The sequence below is a fragment of the Gambusia affinis genome, linkage group LG15 (genome assembly GCF_019740435.1).
Source record: "Gambusia affinis linkage group LG15, SWU_Gaff_1.0, whole genome shotgun sequence".
Lineage (NCBI taxonomy): Eukaryota > Metazoa > Chordata > Actinopteri > Cyprinodontiformes > Poeciliidae > Gambusia > Gambusia affinis.
In genome coordinates, this window is record NC_057882.1 from 11446829 (window position 1) to 11461657 (window position 14829).

A 14829-nucleotide genomic window follows, 5' to 3' on the forward strand; every position below is an offset into this window, starting at 1 on the left:
AGAGATCAGAAAAATCAATCAACAACTATTAGGCAAGCACTTTATAAATTTGGCCTTTATTGAAGAAGAGCAGTAAAAATGCCATCGCTGAAACTGCACTGCATTATAAGCTGCACTTTGCTAATATTAATGCAGTGGACACAGCAGACATGTGGAAGAATTATGTTTGATTAGTGTATTATAAGTCTGGCGGGCCACCAGGCTTAGCATTGCTTATTTATTGAAGTTTTTTTTAAGTGTTTGCATTTTTTAAGACTTTCTAGTTGTTTTCAGATATTTATAATCTAATAACACGTAATTATTAAGTGATATTTTGAAATTTCATGTCAACTTTAAACATTTTTTAACTAAAGAAGATGACGGTGCTCTGGATGACTGACTGAGGAGCGCCCAGCCACGGGGCTTAGCAAGTTTTCTGGGGGAAACCTTGAATGTGCTTAGCAGAAATTTGAAAATAATTTTCCTTTCACCTGCCACTTAAGTGATACTTTATGACAGCCTCATACATGTTCTCATCATAAAATGTTTAAAAATGAAAAAATATGAAAAACCTTTCAGAGTTTGAATCCTTCTTGAATATATTTGCTTTTATTCATGTGAAAGCATGTTGCATTCACAGTTTAGTTCAGTAACAATGGATGATATTCTGTTTCTCAGAGTTTCTAGATAACAGAAGCAGAATAATCTGAAATGTTCACTCGTCAGGTTCTCGCTTTGGAAACTACTTCTTTTTTTTTGGTTCACATCTTTTCCTAGTTATTAAAAAATTTGATTCCTAATCTAAAAATGTTCTGATGATTAAAAAAAAAAAAAAAGCACCAAAGTTTTTTTTTTTTTTTTAAACACATAGCGTGTACTGTATGCTGAGTGACCACAAGAGGGCAGCAATAATAAGTAAAAAGCACAAGAATTATGCTCTCCGGGTTTATGGTGCATATAACTTCAGGAATGCTTTGTCAAAAAACATAAAATATAAATTATGAACCGTGCAGGACCTCACCTTCTTTGGACAAAGCCTCCAGGATGCTGCGGCAGGCTGTCGCCAGGTCAGCAATGGACTGCCACTCTTCATCTGTGGAATCTGTCGTCTCAGAGAGAACTACAAGAAAAAATAAAACAAAATAAGATAAGAGGTGAAGATCGATCATCACACTATATGCAGCATTCTGTGTGACTGTGTTTAGGTGGGGGGTATGGAGGACAGGAATCGACTGCAGATGTCGCATGCATCTGTTGCCTCTGGTCTTGCACTGGCAAAAATCGGCCGCTAGGAGGCGGTGTTGCTTTGATGCTGGACTGCAGCTTGAGGCCAGATATCCTAAATCAGGAGCAGGGTGTTTTTGAGGGCATGCCTATAAAAGTCTTGATGTAAATGATTACTGGAAACCAAAACCAAGAAGGCGGAAGTAAGCTTAACTTAATTCATATTTCTTTCAATTAAGTGAGTAAACATTAAAAACTGTTTGGGGATTTTTTTTTGCCCTAGAAGCCTACAGTCGTTACATTTCACCTCTCAAGCATGTCTCGAATTTTATAATTGAGCTTTAAGTAGTGTTGACGCATCTGAAAGTCCTCCAGACTTCCTGTTAACGAGCTTTCTGCGAAACAATGAGAGGAATCTGAGGAGATGATGAGCAATCGTGCTCTCGTGGCTGCAGAACGGGGATCTCAGCAGAGGCAGAGCAGATGGTTCCGGAAGAGGGGTTCCTTGATTTGGGTGGGGAGTGTGCCCGCCTGAAACTCCACCCCTCCCACCACCCATATGTCCCCCCTTTTATTCCAGCCCGTGGCGGAGGAGGGCAGCAGAGCAGGGGTGATGTTAGATTAGCGGAATAGCCAGCAGCGTGCGTGAAAGAGGAGGAACAAAGAGGACGCAGCAAGCACTGCAGGGGGGATAATGAAGAGAGGGATTTAAGGCAGGATGGGACTAAAAAAAGGAATTTAAGGGTCAAACCAGGCAGAGATGATTTGCAAACATGTGTAATCGTTCCATTTTGGCATCATTTGAGCTGCTGTGCCAGCTGCTGTCTTGTGATAAAGCTTTGTTTTGAACTTATAATCAGGTTCATAGTGTTTCTCAGCACATATTACTTTCTAAATTTCCTCAAACTGATGATCCAGTTTGCTGGAAACCCCCAAAAATATACAGAATAATGAAAACTGTTTCCTTATAGATTTGTTTTGTTTTTCGTTCATTCACACTGGAATGCTTCAGATCATTAAGTAGATTTTATCAAACATAAATAATGTGAGTAAAGAGCAGGAAATTATTTTATTCATTAAGAGAAAATGGCTAACCAAACCAACCTGGTCCAAATTGAAACAGTAAAGCTTCCTCGTTTTCAAATCATGAATTCACCTGAAAGCTTTGTTAAATTTGACCAGCAGCCCAATTACAACCAGACCTAATGAATTAAAAAAAGCATTTAATAGAAATTATCTGACCAAATGAAGTAGATTAATAGCAACACAATCCAAATAGTCTCAAGAACAGATGATTAAATAAAGGTCACAGCACCATTCTGTGGATGAACGAGGTTAAAACTGACAAACCTTCACGTCCTCCTCTGAATTGCTCAAAAAAAACATCAATGAAGGTGTTGGAGTGGCCTAGTCAAAGTCTGGACTTGAGTCTGACTGAGATTCTTAAACTTTAATATGGCTGCACTAAAACAATCCTGCAGGTTTGTTGATTTGAAACATTTAGATTTGACTAAAAGGATCAAACACTGCACTGTATTGAACGACCTTCATCAAGTTTTTAGATTATGTCTCAGAAATGAGAAAGCTCTTACTCTTGGTGATGGAGTTATGCAGACTGAGGGCTCGTGAGTTTCTTTCTGCTCGGTCGACACTCGATAGCCGGGAAGATAACACGGACGAGTCACTCGCTGAAGCTTTGTCCTCGCCAAAGTCAGTGGCCATGAACTAAATCAAGAAGCAGACGGAGGTCAAAGTTTACATCAAACGTGTTGAAAGAGCGTCAGGGGAAAACGCAGCTCAGGTGTTGTGGTCGACCTGCTCGTCTTCTGGAGGAACTTTGGGCTTAACGGCCAGGATCAGGTCAGGCGTGGCGTCCCTCAGCTCCCCGACGTTCTCGTAGATGTGGCGTTTCTCCTTCATCATCACGTTGTCGTACACGTGTCTGTCCATCAGGCAGAAATGTAGCAGGAGAATACACAAAAGCAAATCTTTTGATCCAGACCACAGGTTAAAACCAAACTTAATCACCATGAGAGCTTAGGTTTTCAAGGATCAAAAATAGCATGCGATAAGTCCAGTCAAATCATTTTGGTTGTGCTTTAAAAGGGTGATAAAAATCTAACTCAATGTGAAGAGAATCTAAAATTATCTGTGTGAGTGTTTCCTTTTTGCTGAGCTTCCTCCCCAGCAGCTGACAAGTCTGATTGAAGTAATTAAACAGGCTGACACAGATTCTTTGATACTGAAGACGATGGGAATTAGACCAGAGTGCAGACGACGTAGATAAGTACTTCAATAAAAACAAAGGTGCTGGTGCGCTATCATCACATTTCACAATGCGGCTCAGTATTTTAGAATAACTGCAGGTCCTTAGAGGCTTAAAGCTTATCTGCTTTATTCGTGAAAAAAACTGTTTTCTATTTGGGATCATCAAGGTTTCCCCCAGAAAACGTGTTAAGTCTGGTGGTTGGGCGCCAGGGCGGTCATTAATCCAGCGGCCAGTCGTGTTTTTGAGTTAAAATTATTCTTAAAGTTGACAGGAAATATATCATTTGATTAACAGAGTGCTAGAGACTCAAAGATTAAAGCCTGAACACCAACTATAAAGTCTTAAAGATTTTAAAAAATAAATAAGCAGTGCTTAGCCTGGTGGGGGCACAAGTAAAGCCTGGTGGCCCACCAGGTTTATAATCCACTGTGGGAAACCCTGGATCATGGTCCTCATGTGTACAAGTTTCAATTATCTATCTTTTGGTTTAAGTTGAAGAATTGGAGTCGTTCAATTTTGGCTCTTTTACAGCAAAAAAAATGACTTGATTACATTTTATGATAAGTAATGATTCGCCAGATGATTGTCTGTAATGTAGTTTGATTTTTTTGTATTTCAGAACAGTAAAAAATTTTTTTTCTGTTTTACGAAGCAAACATGAATATAGATCCAAGTTCAATTAAATCATAATTAAAAACCTACGTCAAACGAAGTTTGATCACAATCTGGGGTTGATTTTAAAGCAGCTAAATTAAACAACTGAAAGCATCAGATATCTTTTTCTGAGTTTTAGTGAAGCTTACCCATCACAGGTGTCTGTGTAGGACAGCTGCTTCTCCAGAGAAACGCTGCGGGTGAGCTGAGAGATGCTAATCTCTTCGCTCTGATTGGCTGGCTGGTCCTGTAGAGATGTAGCCCTCAACAAAGGTAAGGCGGGCGGTGCGAGGAACGGGCCGGGACTCTCCTTGTTTTGCTCCCCGCCGCCGTCCTCGGTAAACTCTTCCTCCTCCTCTTCCTCCTCCTCCTCGACCCTGTCCGCCTTCAGCTGCTCCCCCTCCACCTTCTGCTCCTCCCTCTCGTCTTCCCTCTCATCCACCACCCAGGCCACTCCCGACTGGTCCTCGCCGGACTTGCACTCCGCATCCTTGATGGCTTTCTGATAGAGCTCAGAGAAACTTCTGCAAAGCAATAACAGACTGCGTGAGAACAAAATCCCCGAGATTTATTGCATTATGACTTACAAATTGAACAAAACGAAGGCAAAAGCAAACGCTTCCCATGAGCCGCCTCTTTCTGCCACATAATTGTGATAATTTATGTTTTGTGCCTCAGAAGGAGCAATTTAGGATTGAGTACATTAAATCTCTCTCGCCAGCTTTGTGACGTTATTTGGAGCTGAAAGCAGTAGAGATGTCTGGCTTGATAATGTCTTACTTTATCCCAACAACTCTGTTCACAGCTGTTTCTGCCGTCGCTCTGCTGCCAGTTAAGCAGAAATGTCCTGGTTACAGTCGGCCAGGCCGTGTCGGTGTGATTAAACATCATTAAAAAGGATTTACTGGTTGCTGGCCAGCTGACTAGAGACTGTCATTAGCAGCAGAGAGAGCTGTGACCTATCTCTGACTCTTGTCTTTTTCTGGACCATCTTGTTCCACTGACTCCCTCCAACTCATTTGCTGCCTTGACCCCTGCAGTGTGGCCGCCTCCTGGGTCCACAGTTTGTAGAAAGACTTCTGTCCAACCTGCGAGGTTTGCCGTTCTCATCCGGTGGGATGACGGTGATGTGGATCTTGTGTGCCGTGCGGAGAAGCCTGCTCCTCTCCTCGGGGCTCAAGTGGACCAGGGAATGTCCGCACAGCCTCACCACGCGAGCCCACAGCTGCAGGCCTCCACTCTCGGCGTAGCAGAACCTCTGCAGGTCCGTCACGAAGCCCTCCTCGTTCATGAGGAAGCCAGGCTGCCCCACTCCGTCCCGCAGCGGGGTGACCTCCAGCGCCTCGCAGCCCCTCGTCACCAGCTGAAGAACGACAGGACACGTGAATCAAAAAAATGACCTAGTATGTTTTACACTATCATGATGTAAAAAATACAGTATAATATTTAATGTTCCCATTTGTCACAGTGTAGCCACAAATTAACCCTGGGGGAACTGTAGAAAGCTACAGCTCACATAGAAGAGTGTAAGGATTTGGGTTTTTCTGTGTTGATTTGAGTTTTTCTGTGTTTATTTTGAGTTTCTGTGTCTTATGAGTCTCCGTGCTGTCCTGTCTACCCAGGTGTGTCTCGTTCCGTGATTACCCTCTGTGTATTTAACCCCACCTGTGTTCCTTGTTCCTCGTCGGGTCCTAGTCGTTTGTTGTCGTCTTATCGAAGCTGTCTTTCCAGTCTCTTCGTCCATCCGTGTAGCCTGCTGCTAACGGTGCTGAGCCCTAGTCTTCCGCTCAACTGTGCTGCCAGGTTTTTCGACTTCTTGGATTATGTTTGGTCAGTGTATTTTTCGATATTGAACTTCATCATCTCATTTCAACCTGGGTCTACAAGCGTCTGCCTCACCACCTCCTCACACCACTTCATGACAAAGAGTCTCCCAACAAAATGACATCAGTCATGCTTCTTGGAACAGGTTGGGTTATGTCTATACGAATCATGTTAATTTAAATTTTTTGCACAAAATCATTCTCATATAATTAGATTTTAGTTTTTAGCTCCTTTCAGGATGAGCCGGGCCTCTTGTTGCTTTAAATCAAAAAATTTACATTTGCTCGTCAAAATGGCTGGAAACTGTACATCTTTGAAAAGCAAAAGTGGAGCCTACTGCACAACCAATAAGAACGTAGTAAGTGGTTTCTGGATAGCACGTCAACAATAAAACGCTTATCTTTTCCAGCAGCCATTGCACAATGCTAAAACCAACTGAGCAAACATGCTGGAGCTTCATAGGGGTTGCTAGGTAACAGCGCAGTGTGACTCATTGATTGGAAGGTTTTTGAAACGGCTAATTTTTCCGACATCAAAAAGCATTAACGTCTCACCAAAAAATAAGTGGATATTTTTTAAGAGCTTGGGCTATTCTTATAAACAGTTGAGATCCAATGGAAGTAGGAAAACTCTAAAATGTGAAATTTGCATAATAAGTTCTTCTTTAAATTGCAATGAAAACTTTATCATAAGCACCACATACCTCAAGCCTTTGCACCACTTCTTTTATGTCCTCTGTCTGACTCTCCAACATGCTGATCGACACGGACTCCCCGCGCTCATAGAAGATGTCCAAACACGGCCCCCCGTTCTTAGTTTCAGCCACCGCCTTCCATCCGATGACGTCTCGACAGGAGCAGTTGAACACCACCCTGCGACTGCCCCTCTCGATGAGCACCACCGACTCCGCCGACACTCCAAGCAGACAGGGGAACTTCTGCTGCTCACCGGCCTCCGAGTCATCTCTGCAGCTGACCATCACCGCCCACACCAGCGCTCCGGCGCTGTGCAGCTCAGCGCCTTTCGCGCCCTTCATCTTGTCTTTCCGCTTGCTCCCCAAAGAGAGGAGGGGGAACTTGGTGGAGGAGTCGATGGGGGTTGTGGTCACGTAGTTCTCCGCCAGATCCTTCAGGTATTCCTGCCGAGTGCGCGTGGCCATGGAGCGAAACTTCTCAGATTTCTCCGCAGCGTTCTCGGCGTTTACCACCTTCGCCAGGAGGAAGTCTCTGAAGGCAGGCGAGCGAGGGAACCGGGCGCCCCTGGGGAACAGGGGTCCAAATAACGGGATGTCTTTGGAGCGTGTTACAGCCACTCTGAAGAGAGAGAGAGGGAGAGAGGAATGAAAGAGTGTGAAATGTTCAGCAGAAACACTCAATCTATGTCCTGTTTGCAGTGTATTGCATGCTGCAGCGGCGGAGGAGGAGTGTTTTCTCCTGAGGCGCCTCACACCTTCAGTGAGGTGACTATTACACCAATAGTAACGGCCAACTTAACAGTGACTCCCGGCAAGGTAACAAAGAGTACAAATTCTCTCTTTTGCTCAAAATTCACTGTTTTTTGTGTATTATTGACATTTTAACCAGCTGTTATATAAAGAGCCTGAAAAGACACCACATTATTTTCTCTGTCTGGCATTAAATTGACTAAACTATCCCAGTTTTAAGCTAGTAAGGATGTTATTTCTACTTGTAACATGTCAAAATACCTTGAGAGATTTTTGTTTAGTTTAGTTTTTATACCCACATTTTCTTCATAAAGTGATTTGGTTCCTGAGTGCATTTATAAACATTGATCTGGCTTTTGGATTAATGGCTTCCAGCTGACTGTCCATCCTGTCCATTTTGGCACAAGACTTGTTTCACTGTTGATAAAGACACTTTCTTATCATTTTCAGCCAGCCTATATTAGCCGATGTCTTTTTTCCATAATGTCACACAAACATGGTACATTTGAGGTGTTGCTGTAAAATCCATTCACAGGTGTGAATTCAATTAACTCAAATGGTGCGAGCAAGTCAAGTCTTTACATCATTGTCTGGCCTTTTCATAAATGTGTAAAGCTAATCTTAATGAGTGTAAATGTGTATCTTTGAATAAAGTAATAAAAATGCTAAAAACGTCTTTCATTCTTCCGTCATTGGAGAAATAGAGCTCATTTTGGATAATCTATTGAAACTGAAACAAAACATGTTTAACCTGAACTGGTTCATTCTCAAATTCTTTAAAAGGAGAAAGTGTTTCTGTAAATATTTTATCCCAATTGAAGTGTAAAAAGTAAGGATGCACCATATGTCAGCGTTAACATCGCTAATGGCCCATCTTAGTCCTTTTTTTAATAAACTGTATCAGTCCGATAAATAAAAATGGACCAGTATTTACAGCCAGTAATTGCTGCTGTTTATGTTTCAAGAGTTTTGGTCATGTGACAGTGATGCATCGAAGGATTATGGGGCGTTAATCTGAGGTATAGAATGGCAGCAATGTAGTCTGTTTTTTCTTTTAAGTCCTTAAGAGGGTAAGTAAATGTATAAAATAAATATAAAATTGGTAAATATTGGTTATCGGTCAAAACAGCGATAATATCGGACATAGTATATCATCAGCCTAACATTTCTATATTGGTGAATCCTTCGTTAAAAGTATTAAAAAAGCGTATTCTGCCATTACTCTGCAATAAACTGGTTGTTTACATATAATATTGCTTGTTCCATAGGTTTGGATAATAGAAAACCTCTTCTGTTAGATATCAGAGGCTGATGACAGGAGCAGAACAGCAGAAAGAATCACCTGTAGTAGGCGTGGTTGGTGCCGGGCTCGTGAACCTGAACGATGATGAAGACATGCTGGAAATGTGAGCGGATGGACTTCGGAGTGAAGGGCAGAGCGCCCGGCTCCTGGAACACGATCGTCACGATGTCGTTTCCGATGTGTCGCTTCCTCAGCAGCTGATGATGAGAACAAAACCAGGACACAAAGAGTTAAACAAGGTTACCACACGCTACTGGACAATCCTACTTTATGTTCTTAATCATACATGTTGACATGATGATGTTAGTTTGGTGCAACAACCTGCTGGGTTCCTTTCTCAGTCAGAACAACACATCTCTAAGGGGATTTCTCCTTTTAGCTTGTAACTGCGGCACAGAGTCTCTTTAGCTGACTTTATGCAACTTAGGCTGGGATGCAGTTTTCACAGCCTTCACAGATTTTGACTTTAAGTCCACACTGAGACTGATTTCAGCAGATTTTTGTTTTACAAGTGAAAGACTGTAGAAGTTTTAATTGTGTTTTACTTCCATTTTTACAGATTTAAGACATCAAAAATGTGCTAACACAAAAAACACGCCCTTTAATGTCACAGATCATACATGTAAAACCTGAGGGTTTTTGACATTGTGCTGTAATGTCACTTTAAACAACATACGTATCCTCAATCAAATTCAGTTTAGATTACATGTTTCTTTTCTTTGTTCCTGTTCACAAATGCCTTGGATGTCAATGTAATGTTAATGACAATAAAACAACCACTTCCTTGTTATTGCATGATTTGGGACCAAAAACTGCACCAACTATCAACAAATGACAATATTTTTTATGCAATTATTATTCTTTTAATAAACTAAAAGCTTATATCATTCAATTAATGAGTAAATCATTCATGATTTACTTATTTAAATCATGAATGCCTTAAAAAATGTGACAACTATTTCAACATTTTTAAACAGTGCAGAAGAACGTCTTCCTTTTTCTGACCAAAATTTTTTTTTCCACATTTTTGAAGTCTCTCTCTCTCTCTCTCTTTCTCTCTCTATCTATATATATATATATATATATATATATATATATATATATATATATATATATATATATATATATATATATATATATATATATATATATATAGATATATATATATATATATATATATATATATATATATAAATTTCTCTTTTTGCTTCCCTATTTATAATATATTCAGACAGCCTTGATCCGGTTTATGGGTTATTCTTTCAGCTGAGGAAGTGAATTTGTACTAATTTTGTACTTTGACCTCATATTTCACACACTTCACACAAGACGTTAATACTTTTGTACGTCTCTTTTAATGATTTATAAAATGAAAGGTATCTTATCAAAAGATAAAATAAAATAAGATTTTATACTTTGAATATTAAGAAACTTAAAATAAAACTTCAGTTTATTTCTAGATAAGATCTAAAAACGGGGGATCTGATCAATATGTTGTTTTTTTTTTGTGTTTTTTTATACAAGCCTTCAATCTATATATATATATATATATATATATATATATATATATATATATATATATATATATATATATATATATATATGACATTTCCAGTTCCTTTGTTAATGACAAGTTTAAACCACAGCCTGAACAGGAAGGAAGGACCGCTGAAAACGATGAAGGTGGGAGAGTGAACACTGGGGGGGTTTGTCATGTTTGTTTCAGTGAACAGAGGATTTTTCTGAAAGCAAGACAGTCTGAACAGAGAAGCGTAATGAAGGCTGCACAGATACTAATGCAATGTTGCAAAGACAAAAGGAGAAGTATGTGAGAGTAGTTCTGTGAAACCTAAAAGACTGGCAGGCAAAAATTATGCCGCAACATGGAAAGGAGGAAGAAAAATGTATATGTACATCTCCATAAATTACAATGTGATTGTAAAGTTTATGTCAAAGTGAAAACTCATTTAGATTCATTACACACAGTTGGATAGATTCAAACATTTATTTTTGCAAACTTTGATTAATTTGGCTAACAAAAATCCAAAATTTAGCTTCTACGTGATATTTGAATTTAACCCAAGATCAATTAAAAAAAAGCTTTTTAATAGAGATGTCGGACGACTGAAAGTATGTCTACATGTTTTCCAACCACACTTTTTTTCCTTCCACTTAACTTTCCACTTCTGTGGTTTTCAATCGCTGTGAAGGATGTTGTTGACTACCTGCTGCTTCATGATTATGTCGGCCATAACATGACATTTCTGTGATAAAATCCCTTCCTCTATTAGCATCCTAATTTTTTCAACAACTGAATTTCAGTTTTTCATTCACAGTGAGAAAAAAAATCCTCAAAATTATCAGAAACACACATGAATTAAACTCATCTAAATGAAATCATACACATGTCATGAATTACTGAAGCACATTAACCCTCAGATGATATTCTCAACTCACCTGCTGCGTGTTGTTGGCCGTGTAGGGCAGCATGGTCGACACGTGAAACATGATCTCGTAGTCCTGGTAGCGCGTGTAGAGGGAATGCATTCCAGTGGAATCGGCTGCGTTTGCACAAAAACAGAGAAACAGACACGGAGAGGAATCAGTCACCATCTCCAAGTTGAAAGCACAAACTGTCGCGGCCCGGCTGAAATCTGAAGGGAATAAAGTTTGGAGATAATCAGCAGCGACTGCGCCGTTTCTCAGTCATTACTCAGATTACATGTGGCCAGATAGGAGTTATCTCAGGCTTTCAGTGGGACACTGATGCCCTTCGGATACCAGCACTGCGACAAACTGAGATGCAGCTAATAGATGGAGTGGAGGGGGGCGAATGCAGCTCACTCTTGTTATCCAGCTGAGCTCGGTATTTCTCCCAGCCCTTCAGCCGCACCCGCTCTCCAAGCAGATCAAGGAACTCCTCAAACGCCGGCCCAGAGCTCTCGTTGTTGTACATGTCCTCCTCGGAGCTCTGTCCGGCGCGGCAGTACATCACGCCGACCTTCCTCTGAAAGTTCAGCTGCACAAAAAGAGAGCGGTGCAAACATTTCAACACTGATTCATATTTGCTTCTGCGATATTTTAAACCTTGGTCTGGAACTTTTATATCCAGGCGAAATAATCGTAGAAGCTTATTGATTGAATGTATATATCAGAGCTTTAAAATTTAAGTTTTAACCCTGTGTTAATCAAAATAAAATTCATATAACATTTGGCACCAAATGTCTGCATCAAAATTGTTTTGTATTTCATAACTTAACAATGAATAGCTTAAAAAATAAATAAATAAATGAAATTCACACAAGAGGAGTATGTAAACTTCTGACTTTGTATGTAGACTAAGACATGACAGAGTTTAGACCAAGGGTGTCCAAACATTTTATAACATCCATGGGCAAAAATCCTCAACAAGAATGTAAAAAAACAAAAAAAAACAAACCTAAAACTAAAATTTCATTTAACTTTTTACCAGCTCAATAGTAAACCAAGCATGAAATATTTTTAATTAAACAAACAAAACAGATATTTTTGTGCAAATCTTTGTAAAACCTAAACTTCTGCCTTATTAAAAAAAGTAAGGCAGCTACATTACAAATTTATTTTGGGTTTGATTGAAGAAAACTGAAAAAGATTTTATATATTCTCAATGATAAAGAAAATAATTGAGGTTGCTCGTTTTTTGAAAACCTTACTGTATTCAGTAAATACAGTAAAGTTTTAAAAGTTAAAAACAGATTTGGATGCTACAAAGTTTAATTTACACTTTTTTCTTTTCTTTTGGACATGCTGTGATTGCATATTAGACCTTGAGTCACATAAAACATAAAACTCGAGTTGCAAAATGTTACTTTTTTCACTGTGAAACCCACAAATATTCACAACAAATGGTTCTCATAACTTAGAATGACAACGCATGCTGTCAATTTCTTAAAATATGAATACTTATTATATCTGTATCTGACATTTTTATGGGAAGATTTTAATTTGTGGATCATATTTTTGTTGTAATTATGGGGGTGAAAGGTCTTCATCTGCATCAACCACAAATTTTTATCATTTTGCAGCACAAAATCAGTCCAGCTCCACAAACGGCCCTGGTTTTGATATCCGATGCTAACTTGGGGTCTGGTAGCCCGGATGTGACGTCACTCACCCCCTGTTCGTCCAGCTTGAGCAGCGTGTCCCGGACCTTTGGGGAGTTGGAAGCCAGGCGGAGGCAGTGCAGGTTGAGCTCAGGCATGATGAACTCCAGCAGCCTCTTGGGGGACAGGCCCCTCGGGGTTGTGTGACGGGCGGCCGACGGCACGGACTCCTCCAGGATGGAGCCTCGAAGCGTCTTCATCTGAGCAGAGGATCCAGCAAGTTACTTTCACAGGCTCATAACCAGAAGAGAGGGGTGAAGAAAGGGAAAGCTTTTTACCTCTGTGGTGCGGAAGATGATTCTGTAATTGTACTGAGCTCCGCTGGACCCCTCTTTCTCATCCCGGCGGAAGCTGATGGCCACAGGGCCGAGGCGGTCATCGATCCCAAAGAAGTTCTGGTGCTCTGGAAGAAAATCAGAGAAATGTAAATATCACTTTAATTATGATGACTGAGGATAATATTAATAGCTGAAAATTAAGCTCCTATCAGCATAAATTATATATATATATGAAAAAATATGTCAAATATGAAACCAGAGGGTGAGAATGTTGTTAACTCTTCCAGTTCGGACGTGACGGCGACAACGCAGCCAAATTTGCAGTACCGTAATTCCACCACACGTTGCGCTATCTGAACAATTCCAATGGTTTCTGAAAGGGGAGACGTTGCGCTTTCAAACCAGTATCAGGTTATTACGGTAATTTCACTCCCGTCGTTGCAGGGAGTGAAATTAATCAGAGAGGCACTCTGCTGTAATACGGTAAATTGTGAAAATAACTTGATAGATATTGAAAGTTCCAGTTGTTATGAATAAATTGTCAATGTATTTGCTGACAGGAAATTTAATGAACTTCATACAATTTAAATAAGCAAAAATATCCAGGTGGAGATTTGAAACTTAGGACTCAATTAAACAACACACTGAAAACTGCAGGCAGTAAAAATGCACGAAAGACACAAAACTTTATTAAATGGAAAAAGGGGTAAAATTTTTTTATTTTTCCCTCATTCTCACTCAGTACTTTCTCATATCATCAGAAGAAACTTCTGCTCTTATTGTCTTGAATAAAAACTAAATATTTAAACACGCAGGCTAATTTTAGCAAGACCTGAGGGAGAAAGTATGTGCATCATGAATGAACATGGATGATATCAAAGTACTTTATTTATAAGGCTCTCTAAGAAAGAAACAGCCGTTATTCATTAAGATGAGTGTACTGTTGTGTTCGTCTCAGAAATATCCTGATGCTGCTAAGTGCAAAATTATTCATACCCCTACCAGATTTAGGTTTAAAGTTGTGGTGAAAAATAGAGGAACAAACTTTATCGACAGACTAATACGCTTAGGCTTGTGGCCTTAATCAGGATTATTATGAAACACCAAAATGTGTGAGGTTAAATAAAAATATATTCCTACAGAAAAATGTCAAATGAATCAATCACACAATCACTCACAAACAGGCAGACCAATCAGCATTCAAAGAGCTAATGCTAGCTGAATGGCTAAACCTGAAACTAAACTTAATCACCTTAAATATCTAATAGTTTATTCTGACTGAGAACAAACTATTAGATATTACTTCCAGTCATATTACTTCCAATATGGCTGGAAGTAATATTAACATTTTGGAGTGAGCCGGCTGCAGTTCTGACTGACAGAGAAGCAGCGGAGGAAGCCAAAGATTAGGGTGATGGCTAACAGGCCTTCCAATCTCAGAGAGCTGAGCAAAAAAAAAATTAATTCAATATTTTTTTTCTGTTCTCCTGATACTCTGTAAGCACCAATTTTTAATCTTTTGAGACATGGATACTTCATTTTCATTCAGAAACAAACTTCTTGGTTGAATGAAAATAATTTGACATCAAGTTAATAATTTTGTGCAAACTCCACCTCTTTCATCTGTTCATCATTTTGACTAGTGATAATAATAATTGTGCAGCCATGCCATCATTAGTACAACTAATACATTAATACTGTATACAGTATTG

The 14829-nt window shown here is 39.6% G+C and overlaps 1 protein-coding gene across 6 annotated transcripts in view; it reads right to left on the bottom strand.

The window, feature by feature from the left end:
• The window catches only part of zmp:0000001168 (signal-induced proliferation-associated protein 1), a 53633-nt gene that overhangs the window by 11393 nt on the left and 27411 nt on the right, over positions 1–14829 (bottom strand). For all 6 annotated transcript variants that reach the window (XM_044141146.1, XM_044141148.1, XM_044141150.1 and 3 more), the window contains 11 exons: positions 13118–13242; positions 12851–13039; positions 11542–11716; positions 11155–11258; positions 8737–8894; positions 6654–7263; positions 5215–5489; positions 4276–4650; positions 3019–3145; positions 2796–2928; positions 1001–1099 (listed from right to left, as the gene is read on the bottom strand). In XM_044141146.1, the coding sequence (XP_043997081.1) occupies positions 1001–1099; positions 2796–2928; positions 3019–3145; positions 4276–4650; positions 5215–5489; positions 6654–7263; positions 8737–8894; positions 11155–11258; positions 11542–11716; positions 12851–13039; positions 13118–13242 (2370 nt within the window). The remainder of the gene's footprint in view (positions 1–1000; positions 1100–2795; positions 2929–3018; positions 3146–4275; positions 4651–5214; positions 5490–6653; positions 7264–8736; positions 8895–11154; positions 11259–11541; positions 11717–12850; positions 13040–13117; positions 13243–14829) is intronic.